At 43.3% G+C, this 21679-nt stretch overlaps 1 protein-coding gene across 7 annotated transcripts in view; it reads right to left on the bottom strand.

Annotated features, from left to right (window-relative positions):
- TDRD9 (tudor domain containing 9) overlaps positions 1 to 21679 on the bottom strand; it is a 106707-nt gene that overhangs the window by 70349 nt on the left and 14679 nt on the right. For 5 of the 7 annotated variants that reach the window (XM_072840113.1, XM_072840116.1, XM_072840114.1 and 2 more), the window contains exons 2-6: positions 17492 to 17598; positions 8670 to 8767; positions 6549 to 6770; positions 5377 to 5499; positions 2019 to 2099 (exon numbers count right to left, since the gene is read on the bottom strand). In XM_072840113.1, coding sequence (XP_072696214.1) covers positions 2019 to 2099; positions 5377 to 5499; positions 6549 to 6770; positions 8670 to 8767; positions 17492 to 17598 — 631 coding nt within the window. The remainder of the gene's footprint in view (positions 1 to 2018; positions 2100 to 5376; positions 5500 to 6548; positions 6771 to 8669; positions 8768 to 17491; positions 17599 to 21679) is intronic. The other 2 variants (XM_072840115.1, XM_072840112.1) reach the window with 1 other exon arrangement.

Raw genomic sequence — 21679 nt, 5'->3', positions numbered from 1 at the left:
AAGAAAGCCAGCCATGAAAGCCAGGAGCAGCATCCACAGCACACCAGATATGCCCTAGACAAGCAGCAGCTCAACAAAGGATGTCCAGCATCCATCAGCCTGGGATATGCTCCTGAGGGGTAAACACAACTGTCTGCTGGCTGCTGACTACCCACTGTGTCCCAGCAAGTAGGATCTCTATGGTGTACATCTTAGCTGACCAGTAACAACTTTATATAGGCATTAGCAGTTACTGGGTATGCAAAATATGCCTATTTTCTCCTTAGACATATAGATCCAAATGGTAGAAAGCATATTAACCAGAATTCACTTTAAGATGAGATGCTTGATATTGGAAGGAAGGCTTAGAGAAGCCACTTGGGTGTAAGAGTGCCCCGAGGGGCACAGCCAATCACAGAAGATGATCTCTAAACTGTCTTCCAAAGGACAGTGAGGCTAATCACATGCAGGGCCTCTGTTCTGTTGAGGCAGCATAAGGACATCAGGCCAAATCAGACTGCTCAGGCCAACCACAATTCCACACTGCCACCAGCCTCTCCTCCAAACGGACAAGTTGGCAGCCTGCCCAAGACACCTGCTTGTCCAGGGTGGGACTGAGCTGAGTGTGGTAGCAACAGGGTAGCAGCTACAGGGACAGTACAGAGCCAGGAAACTTGACATGTCTGTGCGGCAGACCTTCAGGCCCATCTACCCAGGCTCCTGAATCTAAGTCTCTGACAGCAGCTATTTAAAAAGTAATAAAAAAAAAATTTTTTTGAGCATTTCAGAAAACTTAGTACAATGCCATCTAGAACTTGACTTCTAATTTCTTGGCCCAGAAAATATTCTGCTTTGTATGTTTCTTAATAAATCAAGAAAATATTGAAACCAATGGTTTGCTGCAATTTATACAGTAAGTACCAAACTCTGGAGCACCACTTGCAGCAGGCTATCTGCAAAACTTTTTTAAATCCACTAGTATGCTTAGTTTTCTTTCCTAGAGAAAACTAAATAAGTGTAATTAAGTCAATATCTAAAAATAAAAAGTCTTAAAATGACAACCAAGAAAGGCCCCAATTTGTCCAACAATCTTTAATGTCATCACCAAGAGTCCAAAAAGGAATAAGATACCTAAATTCCTGTATTCTTTTTACAATCACCTCAAATGATAAGATAACCAAGTGCAGATGTCAGGTTCCATTCATTTAGTGTCCAGCAGGTGAGAGGCTGCCAGCCCCATGTTGGGGGTGTGGCAAGGAGAAGAAATGATCCCCTAAGCAAATAAATAGATGACACACTTGAAGAAAAGACACTTTATGTTGAGAAAGCAACTGCTTTCCAACAAACAGCAGCAAACCCCTGTCACATGATGGTGTCACATGATGTCACATGACGATACCACACCCCCAACTCCAGCTGCCCTTCAGAAAGCTGTCCCCCACCCACCAGCCCCCTCCCTACCTTCTTCCCCCCTGCCCCCGGCCCCCCAGCACCAGACAGGGTGGCCTGTGTCCAGAATGCATTATCATTATAGCCCTTGGTTATTGTCTCTAGTTCACACCTTGTTCCTTTTGGTTTGCCTAAGATGCAAACAATGCTCACCACCCCACAGACTTTCAGATAACTCAAAACCTAAGTCTCTAAACCAGTAGCGCACATAACCACTTTGGAGCTTCAGTGCCCTCTCATGCTGTTTTTAACACAGAGATTGCAGATGTACTTGCATACCTTCAAATTATGGTAATTTTTCAACCAAAAGCAGTGCTTCAACACCCAGCATTTCATTAGAGTCAACTATTATTACATCATTTTCTGCCTGGAGAAAATTTTAGATTTTAATACAACATAATAACCATAAAGTATTCCATACTCCGATCCTAAGAAAATGCCCGAGCCAGTTTCCTAGCAAGATGTGGAGAAGTACATGTGACAACAAACTTTAAGAGTCACTGTTTTCTATTGTTTCTATAAAAATAAAGAGAAAACTAAATAACAAACCTTAATCCTGAATATTTCTGTACTCATGAAATCAAACTTACCTTCACAAAACGTGAATTTGTTCTTAAAAGTTTGCGGACTACCAGCAGCAAGAAATCCATATCTTCAGTTCGTTCATGAACCTACAAAATAAAAAAAGTGAGGAACCCCACATATCAAGCAACACATCCGTGACAGCCCAACAGAGGGAAGTGGTTCTAATGGCAAACCCAGGAGACAGGGAACAAGCTTTCTCTCCCTGCCTAAAGGCCTTTCCTTAGGACTGATGGGACTCCTGGTGAAGAGGAAGCCGGGAACACTGGCCTGCAAACCAGAGGGCACAAGAGAGGTCATGTGGGTCACTGACCCCTCGCCCCCACCCCAGCCTAGTGTTTCTCTTTAGGGCTCTACCTTGATGTGGGCAGAGTAATGTTGAGCATCCTTGGGCCCTCAATACCAATAAGCACCCCAGGTCACTTTACAACCCAAAATCACCCCCAAACTGTCCCTGACACAGAGAACCACCAGACCAGCCTCCCCATACTACCCCTGGCCAGTCACACACTCTTGCCTTGGTCTCAAGTTACACTTATTTTAGCAAGTAAGTACAAGGTGAAAGCTGTGGCCAGCCAGCAGTGTTATCTGGTCCATGATGTGCAGAGCTAGAGTTCCCAAGGGTGGGCAAGGGATGGCTCTGGAACAGTTAGGTCAAACAGAGGGCAAGCAGACCCAGGTTATGAGCTGAGGCCACCAGGACAAGCTACAGGAGCACTGGGGAAATGGTCAAGGGGACTACCCCTGGATTGTTCACTCAAAACTCTACTGCTCAGTTGGGCATGGAGGAAGCATCTATTCCCCTACCCCCTTCTTCTCTGAATAAGTCCCTCAGGACAGCCCACCAGAGGAACCCCAGCTCCCACAGCCTCCCCCACACTGCCCTCCCCAGAACCAGCACACAGCAAAGGATCAGGTCATGTGGGGCTTATTCTACCAAGATCCCATTCGTCTGTCACTTAGCCAGGATACTTCAACACACAAGGGGACAAGAAGATTCTATTCCAGGACATTTCACTGCTAAAGTCGAGAGATTAGCTACAGAGGCTGAAGGAGGGAGCTCCCTTCCCCCTTGTGTGAATGATCCAGTCATTTTTCTTTTTTTTTTTTTAATTTTTATTTATTTATGATAGTCACAGGAAGAGAGAGAGAGAGAGAGGCAGAGACATAGGCAGAGGGAGAAGCAGGCTCCATGCACCGGGAGCCCGATGTGGGATTCAATCCCGGGTCTCCAGGATCGCGCCCTGGGCCAAAGGCAGGCACTAAACCGCTGCACCACCCAGGGATCCCCAGTCATTTTTCTATAGCCATGTCTGCTCTAGGTCCTGTTCCTTCCTCACTCCTCACTGAAAGAGAGCTGAGAAAGGACAACAGAAAAGAAAAAAAAAAAAAACAAAAGAGCAGCTGGAAAGTGTTTCTGTTCATGTAATGGTTGGAAATCCTAGAAACACCATTATTTTTTTAAAAAGATTTATTTATTTATTTATTCATAGAGACACAGAGAGGGTCAGAGACACAGGCAGAGGGAGAAGCAGGCTCCATATAGGAAGCCTGACGTGGGACTCCATCCCGGGTCTCCAGGATCACACCCCAGGCTGCAGGGGGTGCTAAACCGCTGCATCACCGGGGCTGCCCTAGAAACACCATTATAAATCTAATTCTTATTTCGTTCTATCAACAGACTTCAGAACACCTCCTCAACACACATCCTCTTGAGAAGGAAAAATACTCATCAGTGAAGAGCCCCAAAGTGACATCTCATCAGCATTCAGCTCCCTGCAACCTTCACGCTCTGACCTGAATAACCCAGCTTCTCCCTGGGTTCTTGAGGCTGCCCTGCCTCCCTCCTCTCCCGCCCTGAGGACCTCTCCCACCCTCTCTTCCTGGGATGCCCACAGCCCTCTTCCCTGCCACTGGCCTTTTCCATAGAATGTAAATGCACATTATCTGTCTCCACAGGAAAATGGCTCAAAGGAGAAACCTCAACTTACCTATCTTTATTACCTTGGCACCTGATGAGGCAAGTACTCAAAAAAAATGCTGCTTGGATGAACTACACAGAAAATCTGCATTTCCGCTCTACCTAATCCCAAGACACTCAAAAATATCAAAAATCATAAAGAAAAATCCTGAACCATACTGTCAATTCACAATATTTTGCAAAGAACAAGAGATCATTTTTCTACCTTCTATTCTCCCAAACACCTCCTAGCAATTTAAAACCATGTTAGGGGTGCGTGGGTGGCTCATCAGTTAAGCATAAGCATCTGCCTTAGGCTCAGATCATGATCCCAGGGTTCTGGGATCAAGACCCATGGCTGGCTCCCTGCTCAGCAGAGAGTCTGCTTCTCCCTCTGCCCCTACTCTACTATATTCATGCGCGCGCGCTCTCTCTCTCTCTCTCTCTCTCTCTCCCCCCTCTCAAATAAAATCTTTAATAAAAATAAAATAAGGGACACCTGGGTGGCTCAGCAGTTAAGTGTCTGCCTTCAGCTCAGGTCGTGATCCTGAATCAAGTCCCCCATCGGGCTCCCTGCAGGGAGCCTGCTTCTCCCTCTGCCTAGGTCTCTGCCTCTCTCTCTCTCTCTGTGTCTCTCATGAATAAATAAGTCTTTTTTTAAAAAAGACACTTTTATCCTTGTTTTACTAGATGGAAAGTATCTGTGATGCACACAAAATACCTACATACAATTAAAGTTCTTCTAAAAAAAGTAAAGTTCTTCTAAATGTCTGATGTAGCTAACACTCTAAACCAGGGGTCGGCGGACTGTTCCTGTAAAAGACAGAGTGAAGATGTCCAGCTTTGCAGAACATGGTGGCAGACGCGGCCATGTATCTCTTCCACTGCAGTGGAACAGCGTCCATAAACAAGCGAAACTGTGTTCCAATATAACTTTAATTACAAAACAGGTGACCAATTTGGCCTGAGGGCTGTAGTCTGCCAAGCCCACCCTAAACAAGGAATCTGGTCATACTTCCCAACCTCCACGGCTGCATTGTAGAACTGAGAGCGAAACACAAAATCAACATTTATAAATAGCATGAAGCAGATATCAACCCACAGTACTTTACAACACTTTACAAGTAGGGAACACGTATGGTAATTTGCAGTGTTCTCTACTAAAATAAGAGCATGAGGGGCAGCTGGGTGGCTCAGCGGTTTAGCGCCACCTTCAGCCAGGGTATGATCCTGGAGTCCCAGAATCGAGTCCCACGTCGGGCTCCCTGCATGAAGCCTGCTTTTCTCCCTCTGCCTGTGTCTCTGCCTCTCTCTCTCTCTGTCTCTCATGAGTAAATAAAGATTTTAAAAATAAGCAACAAAGTAAGAACATGAGTATCAAAAGAGAGGTGTGTAAAAGTACTTACCTCATCAATGAAGACATGGGTGAACTCCATCAAACTCTTGGCACTAACAATTTTCTGAAGAAGGACCCCCGTTGTCATATAAATTAACTTGGTGTCCTCTGTTGCTATTTTCTCTAACCCCACCTAGAAGTAGAAAAGGAAAGGAAAAGAGAAAGGAGAAAACTTTCAGGTTTAAGTGGTATGCATTCAACTACCAAAAAAAAAAAAAAAAGCTATTATGTCCATTTTATACTGGAGATAAGTAAGAAAGGAATAAAAAATATAGGACCTAATTAAAACTATTGTTCTTGGGGCACCTGGGTGGTTCAGTTGAGCATCTGACTCTTCATCTCCACTCAGGTCTTGATCTCGGAGTCATGAGTTCAAGCCCCATGGTGGGCTCCACACTGCATGTGGAATCTACTTAAAAATAAAAACAGGGGATCCCTGTGGCTCAGCGGTTTAGCACCTGCCTTTGGCCCAGGGTGCGATCCTGGGGTCCTGGGATCGAGTTCCACATCGGGCTCCCTGCATGGGGCCTGCTTCTCCCTCTGCCTCTCTATGTGTGTGTCTCTCATGAATAAATATTTTTTTAAAAAATAAACAAAACAAAAACTGTTCTCAAGTGGATTTTTTCCTTCTCTTTTTCAGGGGGTGGGAAGAATGTGGCTTTTCTAGTCATATCTTATTCTCTGTACTGTTTTTACATTAAGACGACAGTGTATGGAGATATCCACATACGAAATTTTAAATGTCTGAGAATTCTCACTTCTTTCTTGTTCAACTGAGAAAGAAACCGAAATTATCAAGAAATTCAGTTTCACTATTTTGGGGGCACCTGGATGGATCAGTCAGTTGAGTATCCAACTCCTGGTATTGACTCAGGACCTTGAGATCAAGCTACATATCAGGCTTCATACTCAGCAGGGAGTCTGCTTTGTCCCTCTCCCTCTACCCCTACCCCCCCCCCCGCATGCACTCCTGCACGCTCAAGTGTGCTCTCTCTCAAATGGATGAATTTTTTTTTAATTGGCTAAGAAATTCAGTTTCACTATTTTTTAAATTACACCACAGTTCTGCTCTGAAAGCAATTGGTTACACTTCCATTTCTGCCAAAAATAACCACATTCTGTCATTAACTTACATGGAATGAAAAGTTCACAAGGAGGGAGACGGCTCGCTCTCAATCTCACCTGATAACCTACCAGACCACCTAATGTCCAGGCCCGCTCTCTACTGATCCACCTGGCAATACTGCTGGCTCCAATCTTCCGAGGCTGGGTCACCACAATGTTGCAGTAGGCAGAGCGCTGAATGTAATGATCCAGGATGTATTGTGGGAGCTGAGTACTTTTACCACTACCCGTGGCACCATGTATAATCACCACAGAATTACTTTCTATCAGAGAAATAACCTAGAATTTAAAAAAAAAAGAATCTTTTGAAATGGCCACAAAATTAACAATGACATATAATATTATCTATAAGCCAAAAACTTTACCTTGGGAGGATATTCAGGTTATTACCTAACCATCTCAATACCATAAGAGAGAGTAAGAAGGCTACAGATGACTGCGACTGTGAAAATCAATCTGACTTATGAGCACAGGAACTGCTAACAGTTACAGAAATCCAGACTGGGTCAGCTGCAGGGCTCCACATCTCTACATCTCCATCTAAAAATGCAAATACTTGGAGTACCTGGGTGGCTTAGCCGGTTCAGCAGCTGCCTTTGGCTCAGGTCATGATCTCAGTGTCCTAGGACCAAGCCCCCATTGGGCTGCTTCTCCCTCTGCCCTTCCCCCCATTTGTATTTTCTCTCAATATTTAAAATAAAATGAAAACATTCAAAGATTTCTATAGCTCTTGCTAAGTCTAAATGCCTATTATTTTATAATTTTGTAATGAACCTTATGTAATTGTCCTGAGAAATATGAAAGCACTGCTGTTACTACCCTCAGGTGGCTTTAAAATTTCATTTGAGGGGCACCTGGGTGGCTCAGGTTGTAATCCCGGGCTCCTGGGATCAAATCCCACATCGGGGGGCCATAGGGGGCCTACTTCTCTCTCTGCCCCTCAGTGTCTCTCATGAATAAATATAACCTTTAAAAAAAAGATTCTTAAAAAAATTTCATTTGAAGTTATGCAGATACATTTTCAAACAATTAACTTCCACTGTTCCACTTACAGACTGTATGGAGCATTTTTAAAACTACAATCCAATTCCTACCCACCACTCCCTGACTCCATCCTAAATTTATCTAAGCTCTCATCTCTCTGGCAATTGCTATGGTTAGAGAATTAACAAATTAATTAGAGTATAGGCCTCTAAAACGTAATAAAGAAGATCTATGGGGACGCCAGCGTGGCTCAGCGGTTGAGCGTCTGCCTTCGGTTCAGGACACTATCCTGGAGTCCCAGGATTGAGTCCCACATCACACTCCCTGCATGGAGTCTGCTTCTCCCTCTGCCTATGTCTCTTGCCTCTTTCTCTGTGTCTCTCAAGAATAAATTAAAAATCTTAAAAAAAAAAAAAAGATCTACGAAAGTTGTATGGTTCACTAAAACAAAAAACTTAAATTTGGAATATTAATGGTTTAGTTTTATCTGCAATTGATCCTTCTGCTAACATATTAAAGGTTTCAACACACTCATTTCTGACCTGGTTTAATAACATGTAATTAGGGGCACCTAACGTGGTTCAGTCAGTTAAGCATCTGCCTCTGGTTCAGGTTATGATTTCAGGGTCCTGGGATAGAGCCCCGAGTTGGGCTCCCTGCTGAGTGGGGAGCCTGTTTCTCCCTCTCTTCCCTTTTTGTGTTCTCTCTCTCTCTCTCTCTCTCTCTCTCTCTCGTATAAATAAATATTTTAAAAAGAATAACAACGTGTAACTAATTAAAAACGTTATCCTGCTGCAATATCTGGCCCAGTACTGTTCAAAAAAGTGGTATGTCAATGACTGATCAATTAAAGAGCCAGTGGAATGCTAAAGAGAACTGTGGCAAGGGGGCATTATTACTTTATAAAAAGACTTGGCAGTGAGTTTTTTCAAGAAGCTGCTCTCCCAGAGACAGCACGTGTTTACATATAGCTATCTCAGAGAAGGGAAAGCTGAACTGAAAACAGAGCCAAAAGGAAGACCATCAACACGGTTATTTTGCAGCTCAGACACATGCCCCTCTGTCTGCTCTGGAGTCTGGCACATGCCAGGTGTTTGCCTGGCACCTTGTCACTTTCAAACTATAACCCCAAAAGGTTGGACCTCAGGCATTTATTCAAAGAGAAAACTTATAATGTGACAAAAATAATTTTACCTCTTCTTTACATCGATTTATAGGCAAATCAGGGTATTTATAATGTGTCTCTGGGATGCATGTCATATTGTTTAATTTAGTCAAAGCTGGCCTCGGACCTGTATTCAGACAAAAGAAATGCAATGCTATTAAGTATCTGAAAAAGGAAAAGGTAAACCACCCAAAGTTATGTCTAATCTATATACAGCATATACACGTATACACAAACAAATGCAGAAGTACATTCTACAGGCTAATACTGAAAGCATGGTAACCAGAAAATTCCCTCAGTATCCACTATCAATCATTTATGCAAGCTGTGCACACTCTTACACCCGAGCACACTCTTACACTTCCATCACAGCCATCAACCTGGTAGGCTCAGCACCATCTTCTAGATTAAAAACCTGCCAAAAAAGGGGGGGGGGGGGAGGAACGCCTGGGTGGCTCAGTGGTTAAGTGCCTCCTTGGGCCCAGGGTGTGATTCTGGATTGAGTCCCGCATCAGGCTCCAGGCAGAGAGCCTGCTTCTCCTCCTGCCTACATCTCTGCCTCTCTGTGTCTCTCATGAATAAATAAAAATATTAATTAAAAAAAAAAAGCCTGCGGGGATCCCTGGGTGGCACAGCGGTTTGGCGCCTGCCTTTGGCCCAGGGCGAGATCCTGGAGACCTGGGATCGAGTCCCGCGTCAGGCTCCCAGTGCATGGAGCCTGCTTCTCCCTCTGCCTATGTCTCTGCCTCTCTCTCTGTGTGTGTGAAAAATTAAAAAAAAAAAAAAAAAAAAAAAAAAAAAAAAAAAAAAAGCCTGCAAAGCACAGTAACTGTCACTTAGTAACGTGAAAATTAGTAAAATGATGCCTTTTAGAATGGCATCAAGAGCACTCACTCCCACCACTCACTGACCACTGCAGACCCCACAGGAAGATGTGCCCCTTGCTCCTGGACACACTGCTACCATCCCAGCAGGAGGAAGGAAGGTTTTCTCCTGGCCTGGCAACAGCCCAGCCAATGACAGATGGTCCAGCCAGCCAATGAGTGACTGCCTCAGCCCAGCCAATGAAAAACCTCTACATGAAGGAGTTCCCAGTTTCCTCAATGGACTTTCTGTTTACAACACCCCCCACCCGCCCCATAAAAGAGCCTCCTGTGCTTTGTCCTCAGGACTGTAGGTGGTTTTCCCATCACTCATCCTGGATGGGAATTCTGTTATTCCTGGATACATCCATGTTTTGCTGGTGAGATAACTGGCAGTTTTATTTTTTAAGGTTAATAATACATTACAGTTAAAGAACAAACTTTTATTTGAAATTTCAATATAGTGCACCAATTTGTTAAGTGCTAGTTCCTTACTACTATAATAAACTGGTGGTAGACACCAAATGCCACTTACAAACTACAGGTATCCTGAAAAGGAGCAACCTGACTCTGATAAAGATGCACAATACAGCACTCAGACCACTAGCATCCTCCTGTAAATGCATCCCCTTCTCTCCAGCAATGCTATAAATTCTGGACCTCAAGGCATCACCTGACAAACTGACAAGTCATCAAAATTCATGGGATACAAATTTTTATTGGGAAATAAGTTTTTACTTCCTAAACCCTCTTTCAAGGCTCCCACCTCTTCAAAATTTAGCACCCACTCCCTTTCCTCAGATCTTCCCCAATGCCCCCCTTCTTCCCTTTCCCTCCCAGCCCTTCATTTCTCTGCCCCAGCATCTCCTCCCCTCCTGTGTTCTACCACCATTCTTTCCCACCTGACACATATTGTGTCATAAGTAGTCTAATCATAAATAATTAAAATAAAGCTATTCTCCCATTTTTGAGTCAAGATGTGTAGTACTTGTTCCAAATTTTAAAAACAGAGAAGCCACATCTGTTAAAATCTCTCAGAGCAAAGGTAGCTCTTTGGTGGACAACAGCACTCTTCCTAGCGCACCAGAACACTCCTAGTCCTGCCCTCAACTGCTCTCTGATCTTCTGCTCAGTACAACTGGCTGCCAGACTCTCAAAAACATGCATTCTTCTTCCATTCTCCTGTCTCGCTTTCCTCCCAACAATCTTCTCAGCTTTTAAAGAACACCCACTAATGCCATGCTGTTTTCCTAAGTGGCTCACCTACACCTGGTCTCACCCCTCCAGAAGGCTCTCTCAATGAAGGAGTCCTTAGAATTAACACTACCTGACAAACTTGAGTTGGAGCAAAATTCAATGTCTTGGATAGTTCCTAATTTAAAAATGGTTCCAACAGTTCTTTTATTAAAACTCTGAATGGTGGCTGGGTATCCAGACCAACCCACAAAGGTAAGGACTGAGATATTTACAAAAATGGAAAAATAAACACCTTCCCATGCTTGATGCTGGTAGGTTTATCAATCAGTAATAGGCCTTTTTAAATATAATATAGGAGAGGGATGAGAATCCACACAGCAGCCGGGGCTACTGAGCCAGGATGCCATTGCAAGATGTAAGAACAAGCAGTAGGGAGAGTGGGATTGACAAATCCAGGAGGAGCTCTACAAAGAAGCGCTAAGGTGACAAAGACTCTAAGAATTACAAAAAGGCAGCAGCTATGTTGTTTGTGAAGAGACTTTTAAGTCTCACTTTACTGTGCTTCTAGCCTAGCTATTACTTTGACAACATTGATGTAACTTACATTCCTTGATTACATGCATTCTGAAGGCTGCTACCTAAAAGAAATCTGACAAGAAAAAACTTCTGAAAGTCTTAAATCTATTGTCTAAACCTGAGTCCTTCCTCCACGGAATATAAACACATTGGATGTTTCTAGGTCACTGGCTGAAGCACACCCAGCACAAATCATGTCCTGCCTCCACATCCACCGCCAGAGGGGGACAGGAAACCAAACAGGGAAACATTCACGGCCTTGTGGCTCTTTAATCTGTGCATCAGCAACAAAATCAAAGGGAGGTGACCAGGAAAAGCATCATGGTTAATTTCTCAAGGAAAAGGAAATGGATAATTTAGAGCAAGCCAGCAATCTACAAAGGGCAAAGTTAATCCAAAAGTGTCACGAATAAATTAATTTTTTAAAAAGCAAAAGTGTCATGAAAACTACCTTAAGCCCAAAATTCACAATTTTTATTTTCCTATTATAATTTTATCCTGTTATTAACATTAAAATATTTTAGGGGCACCTTGGTGGCTCAGTGGTGGAGTGTCTGCCTTCTGCTCAGGTAGTGATCCCAGGGTCTTAGGATCGAGTCCCACATCAGGCTCCCCACAGGAAGCCTGCTTTCTCCCTCTGCCTCTGTCTCTGCCTCTCTTTCTCTCATGAACAAAATATTTTTTTAAAGATTTTATTTATTTATTCATGAGAGAGACAGACACACAGACAGAGGAGAAGCAGGCTCCATGCAGGGAGCCCGACGTGGGACTCGATCCCAGGACCCCAGGATCACACCCTAGGCCGAAGGCAGGTGCCAAACCGCCAAGCCACCCAGGGATCCCCCAAAATATTTTTAAAAAATTAAAATATTTCACATGAACAGAAAAAAACTGAAAACATAAAAATTGCTAGTTTCTCTTCACTAAGTCACTCCACTATATTCCCATCAAGCATATACAAAAATCTAACAAAAAAATTCTGCAGTTATCCAACCAGTATGTACTGGATTTGAACTGCAAAATATAACATTTCTTTACTTAAAATTTAGACACTATGCATTACAGAAAATAAGTTTTATTACTGCATTACTGATTTAACCATGAAATTAAATCTTCAAAATAAGTCCCCATATATCACTTTTTTCAAGTACTGACTGGCATTCTGAATACAAAATTAAACATAACGGGTTTTCTTTTGCAGTTATTATATATTTCATACAAGCCATTCTCTTAAAATCAGAAGAAAAGCTAGGAGTAGGATGAAAACAACTAAAAATATCACCACGTGAAAAAGGAAGTAGCATTTAATCATAAGCTGAAGACATCATCCCAGGACAACTCAAAACTGTTGTAGGAAAGCAAAAAAAAAAAAAAAAAAAAAAAATGCTGCAGGAGTCCACAACCTGAGATCAGGCTCAACCAATTCAGAAATGCCATCAGATCTCAATTTTTTTTTAAAAGATTTTATTCATGAGACACAGAGAGAGAAAGAGAGAGAAAGAGGCAGAGACACAGGCCAAGGGAGAAGCAGGCTCCTCATAGGGAGCCTAATGTGGGACCCGATCCCAGGACCCCAGGATCACGACCTGAGCAGAAGGCAGATGCTCAACCACTGAGCCACCCAGGCATCCCTAGATCTCAATTTTTAAAAACAACATACCTTTAACTATATAAAACAATTCTAATGCAATTTATAGAAACTCACTGAGTGTGCATTCTTGGATTTATATTTAGAAATAATTTTTTAAACTTAAATTCAATTAACACATAGTATATTAGTTTCAAAGATAGAGTTCAGTGATTCATCAGTCTTATATAACATCCAGTGCTCATTATATCACTCACGCTCTTCTTCATGCCCATCACACCTAGTTACCCCACACCACCCCCATCCCCCTTCCAGCAACCCGTTTTTTTCCTAGAGTTATTAAGAGTCTCCTGTGGTTTTTCTCCCTCTCTAATTTCATCGTTTTATTTTTTCCTCTCTTCCCCTATGATCCTCTATTTTGTTTCTTAAGTTCCACATAAGAGTGAGTTCGTGATAATTGTCTTTCTCCAACTTATTTCACTTAGCATAATGCCCTCTAGTTCCATCCACATCGTTACTAATGGCAAGATTTCAATTTTTTGGTGGCTAAGTAATATTCCATTGTATATATACACCACGTCTTTAATCTTTATCCATTCATCTGTGGATGGACATCTGGGCTCTTTCCATAGTTTGGCTATTGTAGACACTGCTACTAAGAACACCAGGGTGCATGTGCCCCTTCGGATCACTACATCTGTATCTTTGAAGTAAATACACATAGTGCAGTTGCTGGGTCATAGGGTAGCTCTATTTTCAACTTTTTGAGGAACTTCCATACTGTTTTCCAGAGTGGTTGCACCAGCTTGCATTCCCACCAATAGTGGAAGAGGATTCCCTAGAAATAATTTTTAAAACACTTTTATATAGATGAAGTAATATCTGTATCACATCAAAATCAAAAGTACTTTGAAACTAAGTATTCTATAACTGGATATAATCCATGGTGCATGACTGGTTCTGGAGGTATGGGTGTGACCTCCTGGCTCTATCTAATACAGACCCACCCAGAGACAGAAACAGCTGTGTGTACACACACATGCACACGTATTAACTTCATCTCTCTTCCCCAATGCTCCAGAGGCACCTCAAAACCTGGAGCAGCACCTTCATACCTCCCATGGCCCCTTCTCCTCCCTGGCCCCAGATCCAACCATACCCTGTGCAGTCCATCCCATGCCCACCCATCCGTCCCCTCCCCCACCACAGCCCGACTGCCATCAGACAGTCATCACCACCAAATCTCTTGCTGGGCAAGACCACCCCTCTTAACTCTCATCCGTTTGCTCTGACCTCCTCTCCAACAGGACAACAGTGGTCTTCCCAAAACACGGATTTAATCATATGACATCCTCCTCCTCCATTCACACTTATCCCAGGATTAACCTAGAACCTTTTTTTGTTTTTTAAAGACTTGAGAGAGAGAATAAGCAGGGGGAGGGACAGAAGGAGAGAGGGAGAAGCAGACTCCCCACTGAGCAGGGGACACCACCCCTCTGCCAATACGGGGCTTGATTCCAGGACCCTAAGATCATGACCTAAGCGAAAGGCAGATGCTTCACCAACTGAGCCACCCAGGCACCCCTAACCTAGAACCTTTAATGGCTTCCCACTATTCTGAGTATCAACACCAAAATTCCTAGCTATGGCCCACAGCCTCTGTCATTGGCCATGCCTCTGTCTCATCCAGCCCCATCCAGTACAGCCGAGGTAGTTCTCTACTACTCCTGCAATAAACTAAGTGGCTTAAAACAACACACACTCTCTTACAGTTGTGAAAGACAAGTCCAAAACCCATCTCACTGGGCTAAGCACAAGGTGCTATATGGATGTTTCCTGCATCTGAAACATGGCTCTGAAAAGAATCTGTTCCCATACCTTTTCAGCCTCTAAAAGCCACCTGCATTCCTTGACTTGTGGGCCCATTTCTCACATCACTCCAACCTATGGCTTCCACTGTCATATCTCCTACTGACTTAGATCCTCCTGCCTCCCTTGTTTAAGAACCCTGTAATGTCACTGGGGCCCCCAAGGCAATCTCCCCATCCCAGTTTTTATGTTCCTTTTATCCTTGAAGGTATTGGAGTCACATATTCAGGGGATCCAGATGTAAACTTCTTGGGGAGGGGTGCTATTACCAGCCTACAACTAACCATGCCCAGGCCGCCCACCTCCACTCTCGATTCCCCAGCAACAATGTCTGCTTAAGGGATGGAGCACCAGGCCTCCTCATCACAGACCCTCTTTACATACTCTCTCTACCCAGATCTTCACACTGCCCAGGTAACTTCTATAATCCTTCAGCTCTAGGCTCCGCTGTTACTTTCTGATATATCAGCTCATATCAGAAACCCCTGTCTCAGGCCCCCATAGAGCTGTCTTTCAGAGCATTTATTTCTAAAAGCATTTATTTGTGTAACTACATGATTAAATGATAATCTCTGTGATTGGAGGGATCAATTATTACTTATCATATTCCCAAAACCTCATACAGTCCCTGGGACACACCGTGACAAATACTGGTCACTAAATGAATCCTCTGAATGTAGTCAAAGCTGTAATTTATGTGACTGCCTGCTGAAAAATTCCCGAAATATAAAGATGCCAGAGACAGAGAAAGCAAATAGCAGTTCCAAATATTAATCCAAATCAAGTTACTAGAGCAGACACTTCAAACTGCAGGCATTCATTGGTAACCCAGCTACTTTCAGACAATGGCAATCCCATATGGCATACTCCAGGAGCAGCAGGTGGTATGCCCCAGGGTCAGTACATATGGGTGTAACCAGAAGGATCACATTACACAGTCATCTGAAAACTAATACAATTCCCCAAATGGCAAGATTAGATGATGGATATCTTTGCATAATAACACATATGGCTATTTCACGCTTCTACAGAAGATTTTACTCCACTACACATCCTCTGTCCACTGACATTTAAGAAACCTCCAAGTCTTCCCCTAGACAAGCAGTGAAGTAATCAACACTCTTACATGTACAACTCTGTACTTTTCTTAATGTAGGTAAAAACTGGATCAAGGGGCACACACATTTTGAACTATCACTTCTGGTGATAGTGTACTGGACTTGTCAGACAAATATTCCTCCTGAGGGCAACTAAGCAGTAGAGAAAATACACAACAAAGGGCACTTAAGTGAGGGAACACCGTAATGAGGATGCCTACATAAGGTTAAGAACACAGAGATGAAGGCAAAGAACTCAAGAGATTTTTGCTTTAAGGGGAAACATAAGCAATGAGAAATCAACTTGAATATAGTATAGTGACCCAAACAATGAGAAAACAAAACTAAATGAGACAGTGGGGCACAGATAATGGCTCAGGATTTTTCCAGAACTGGTGAAAGATACAAATATTCTGTACTGTCAAGAAGCCCAAATAAATCCCAAGGAAACAGATTAATGTACTATTATGTATGGACTGTAATTTGCAATTTTTAAAAAGGCTAAAAAAGGAAAGGAAAATACTCCTCTAACTTCAACTTCTGCCCCAGAGTCTGAGAAGTACATAACATAGAAAAACAGGAGACAGAACTTAATAAACTGATAGAAAGTTTATGATAAGGCAACAAATCAAAAGTTGACTTCTGTCATACAAATAGAGCTTGATGCTAATAAGATAACTAGCTGAGGAAAAAAAAACTGCATACTCACAGAAAATAAGCAGCTAATCCAAACACTAAACAGTTATACCCAAGGCACGTGGGGGGTCAGGGGAACAGGTATTAGGAAGAAATTTTTACTTTATACATTCATTATTTAAAAATTAATGCATTTATTGTTTCAAAAAACTATAATAATTTTTAAATAAAAATTTTAGGTAATTCTAGAGGGGCACCTAGCTGGGTCAATTGGTGGAGCATGCAACTCTTTTTCTTTTTTTTTTTTTTTTTTTTTTTTTTTTTTATTCATGATAGTCACACATAGAGATCGAGAGAGAGAGGCAGAGACACAGGCGGAGGGAGAAGCAGGCTCCATGCACCGGGAGCCCGACGTGGGATTCGATCCTAGGTCTCCAGGATCACGCCCTGGGCCAAAGGCAGGCGCCAAACCGCTGCGCCACCCAGGGATCCCGCAACTCTTGATCTTAGGGTTGTGAGTTCGAGCCCCACACTGAGTGTCAAATAAAATCACTAAAAAATTTTTTTAATTTTAAGTAGTTTTAATTAATAGTAAGGTAAAGGACTACTATTAGTATTTCAAAAAAAAAAAAAAAAGACTATTTAGAAACTGTATTTAAAAGAGAAAAGGGATCCCTGGGTGACTCAGCGGTTTAGCACCTGCCTTGGGCCCAGGGCATGATCCTCGAGTCCCGGGATCGAGTATCACATTGGGCTTCTGCATGGGGCCTGCTTCTCCCTCTGCCTGTGTCTCTGCCTGTCTCTCTGTGTCCCTCATGAATAAATAAATAAAATCTTAAAAAAAATAAAAGGGAAAAAAATGACTGAGTCCAACATACACTCACCCTCTCAAAAAAAAATCTTGAACTAGCAATACGAATTCTTTGTTGACCAAAATATTACATTTTTTAAAGACTTTAAAGAATGTTTTAATTTGTGAATAACTCATGCAGCATACTTTACAATATTTAAAGATACCCACTTACCTGGCCTGCTGGGTGACTGATCACTGCCATACATATCAAATTCTTGTGCTTCAAGCTGTCTGTATTTGTTAATATACTCCATTTCTGAGCTCTTCCGGCTAAGCGGCCTGCAAAGAATATTCAGTGTTAGTATACTGCTTTTGAAAACTCAAGAAACCCCATGTGCCAGAAGAATTTTTGAATAGTTCCTTTTACATTAAGTCATAGAAGAAAACATGCAAATGGTCAATCAGCAAATGAAAATATGCTCCATTCCACATCTACTCACCACTTAGGTGCAAATTAAAATAGTGAGAAACCAATTTCCTGCTTCAGAGTGGCAGAAAGAAGGAATATTGTCAGATCACAGCGGAGAGTGGCAAATGGAAGACCCTTTGGTATCCTAAAGGGCAATCTGCCCGTATGAGCCACACTTTTCCCTCAGTGTCTTCAGTAGAGCAGTATTTCAACATATAGACAAGGAAGCACATGCACAGACATGCATGGAGGCATTCATTTATTCAGCAAAGATTTATCGAACACTCAGCACATGCAAGGCACTGCTGGAGACACTAGAGATACAGCAGGAAACAAAATGAAGTCCTTGACCTCATGAACCATCATCACTCTAGTGGAGAAGACGTAACAGATACACATACTTAGTGATATGGAGGAAAAATGTAAAAGGCAAGGGTATAAAGGACTCTAGGGAGGAAGAGTACCTTTTCATAAAGTTTGTGATAGTTAAAACCTGAAAACAAATGTCCAAGGGAGGGCTAGGCTAAACTACGGCACACTCCTACTTAGTTTGTATCTTTTAAAGGACTGCCATGGCTATATTCATACTAATAGGTAAAAATATCCAAGATGTTAAAAAAAATAAAAGACAACTGCAGCATGATATGCAAAATATACTGTCAATTATGTTTGCATTATCAATATCTAATTTAATTGCTGTCAGAGAAAAAACCATACAGTATCAGTCCTTGAACTATGAGATTTACTTTAATAAAATGCTATTTGCATTAAATCATACTTTTGCCGGATATTCATAGTTGATAGCATTCTTTTGGTTACCGTTTACCTGACACTTACTCGTTAATACATTCAACAAATTAATAATTATGGGCTGTCTCCATGCCTGGTGCTGTCCTAAGTACCTGGGACAAAGCAGCTGCCAGGGGCACCTGGAGGGCTCAATCAATTAAGCATCTGACTCCTGATTTTGGCTGAGGTCATATCTCAGCATTCTGGGATCAAGACCTGTGTGGGACTCCATGCTGGGCACAGAGCTTGTTTGAGGTTCTCTCTCCCCCTCTCCCTCTGCTTCTCCCTCCCCCTAGGAAGCTGGCCAACTATCCTCACGGACTTATTACTGTCTAGTTGGGAAAAGAAAGTAAAACACAGTATGTTAGAGATAAGTCCAGAGAGAGTAACACGGCCAGGAGGAGAGATGGGGGGAGGATGGCTGTGATGCTAATACGATGATAGAGTGACATTAAAGCAAAGATCAGGGATGCAGGGGTGGCTCAGTGGTTGAGCGTCCAACTTCGGCTCGGGTTGTGATCCTGGGGTCCTGGGATCGAGTCCCACGTCAGGCTCCCTTCATGGAGCCTGCTTCTCCTTCTGCCTGTGTCTCTGCCCCCCCTCCATGAATAAATAAAACAAAATCTTTTAAAAAAAATAAAGCAAAAATCAGAAGGAAGCAAAAGAGGGGCCGTGCAGCCCTCTGAGGGGAAAGTCCTCTGATGGAGAATATCGGAAAGCCCTGAGGCAAGTATGCCAGAAGAGTCAGGAGGCACAGGGAGCCTGGAAGAAGTGGGGGGCCTATAAGTACGGGGAAGTGGGGGTAGCTCCCTGGGAGGTGAGGAGGCAGGCTGCAGGCTGGCACAAATTATAAAGATTTTGGCTTTTGCTGAGATGGGTTTTAAGCAGGGACACAGAAATAGCAAGATCGAACTATTTTAACAGGATGCCCCAGAGCAGCTGAAGCAGGGTGAGGTGACAGGGGCAGACACAGCAGAAGCAGGGAGACCACCTAACACAGCAGCACAACAACCAAGGCCAGAGACAATGACAAAGCTTGGACAAGGGTGGCAGCAGGTAAGGGGGAGCCACTGAAGTATGCTGGCATGCTAGAGCTGGGTATGAGAAAACAAGAGTCAATAAAGATTCCCTGGTTCCCACTGCTGGGAAGACCAAACACACACACTGCACCTCACCAAATGAAGCTATAAAGCCAGGACAGAACATGTGGGCTGTTGTTGGGAGTCTCTGAAAGCACAGTAAGGGGAAAACAGTGGAGGAAGACCAGAATTCAGAGCACCAGCAGGCAAACCAGGGGCACCCTGCCACTGTTTACCTCTGCCATCCCCTCCTGGCATATGCAGACCCAGGCCATGGTGCCAAGAGAGCAGCCCAGAAGTGCCTTGGTGCCTCGGAGAGCAAGAAAGGATCTTTTCTCCTTTCTCTCATGTTCCAGGGGTCAGCAAGAGCCTCAAACTCTAAGGAGGGGAAATACTCTCTCCAAGAGGATAGGGTGGACCCTCACTGCCTTCTTTCCTCCTGGGTCTTCCCACTGCTCAGGCCCAGATGTGAATGCAGGCAATTGCACGGGCAGCAAACGTGTAGTAGAGCAGAGAAATAAAACCCCAGGCTTCTGGCCAGAGTACCAAAAAGGGGAGCTGACTCCGGGACAGGAAAGAAATTGAAACCCGCCCGCCCCCCCACACACACACCAAGGCCATCCATAAGCTACTGGACTCACTCCAAGGCTGTGCAAGCATGTGCTGACTCCAACAGCTCATCAGGAACTGAGAACTGAGGGCTCAGCCAGAGAATGGCCAGCAGGTGGCAGCGGGCAGGACGGACCCAGATGGCAATGCAATGGCTCTGAAAACCCGAGACACCTCGAACCCCACAGGTAGGCTGGTGAGAACTTGCCGTCTAAACATAGCTGCTCAGGATCCTTGGGTGGCGCAGCGGTTTGGCGCCTGCCTTTGGCCCAGGGCGCAATCTTGGAGACCTGGGATCGAGTCCCGCGTCATGCTCCCAGTGCATGGAGCCTGCTTCTCCCTCTGCCTATGCCTCTGCCTCTCTCTCTGTGTGACTATCATAAATAAATAAAAATTAAAAAAATAAATAAACATAGCTGCTCAACTGCATTCCCCAGAGGACCCTGCAAGCCCTAGGGTCCCAGGATACAGAACGAGGACAATCTCCAGAACGGAGCAATGACCACTTAGTTTGGATACTGGCTATCCACCCTGGGAACCAAAAAGTCTGACCCTACACCTCACATCAATCTCAAATCAACTCCAAACTGATTCAAAACCCAGACACTTCTGTTTTCAAGCCTGTAAAGCTAACAATGTTCTCTGATGTTCAACAATTTGAACTAGAGAAGACCCATAAACGAGAGCACAAAAAAGGAAGTCAAAAAGGAGAAGACCAACAAAGCAAACTATCATTTAAGCTGATGAATAATGTCTCTAGAAAGGTTAGAGAGCAAAAGCAACGGTCACTCAGGAAAACACATTTGCAGCACATGGCATAGGAGTACGTTAATTTCTGTAAATTGAGAACATATGCACAACCCAATATAAACCTGATTTTTAACTTTAAAAAGTACATACATCAGTGTATTTTAATTAAAATATTTTAAAGAAAGGACGCCTGAGTGGCTCAGCAGTTGAGAGTCTGCCTTTGGCTCAAGTCGCGATCCCAGGGTTCTGGGATCAAGTCCCACATTGGGCTCCCTCTGGGGAGCCCGCTTCTCCCTCAACCTGTGTCTCTGCCTTCTGCTGGGTCACTCATGAATAAATAAAATATTTTAAAGAAAATACTAGAAAAAAATTAACACAGTTTTAGTTTTTCCTCAAATATTAACTGCATCTTTTTTTTTTTTGAAGATTTATTTATTTGGGGGGCAAGGCAGAGGGAGAGAATCCCAAGCAGGTTCTTCTATGAACCTGGAGTCCGATGTGGAGCTCAATCTCATGACCTTGAGATCAAAACCTGAGCTGAAACCAAGAGTTGGACACCTGACCAACTACACCCCCTAGACACCCCTTACCTGCATCTTTAAGGGCCGAAAGAACGAACCAATAATCCAGAACTTTAAATCCAGTAGCAGAGGAATTAAAAACAGAAGGCTACCAGTCTCCTTACAGCAACAAGTCCTCCCTTCACTGCTGTCAAATGCTGCTG

Source organism: Canis lupus, chromosome 9, assembly GCF_048164855.1.
Source record: "Canis lupus baileyi chromosome 9, mCanLup2.hap1, whole genome shotgun sequence".
In the NCBI taxonomy this organism is placed as follows: domain Eukaryota; kingdom Metazoa; phylum Chordata; class Mammalia; order Carnivora; family Canidae; genus Canis; species Canis lupus.
This window is presented reverse-complemented; position numbering and strand designations above follow the sequence as displayed.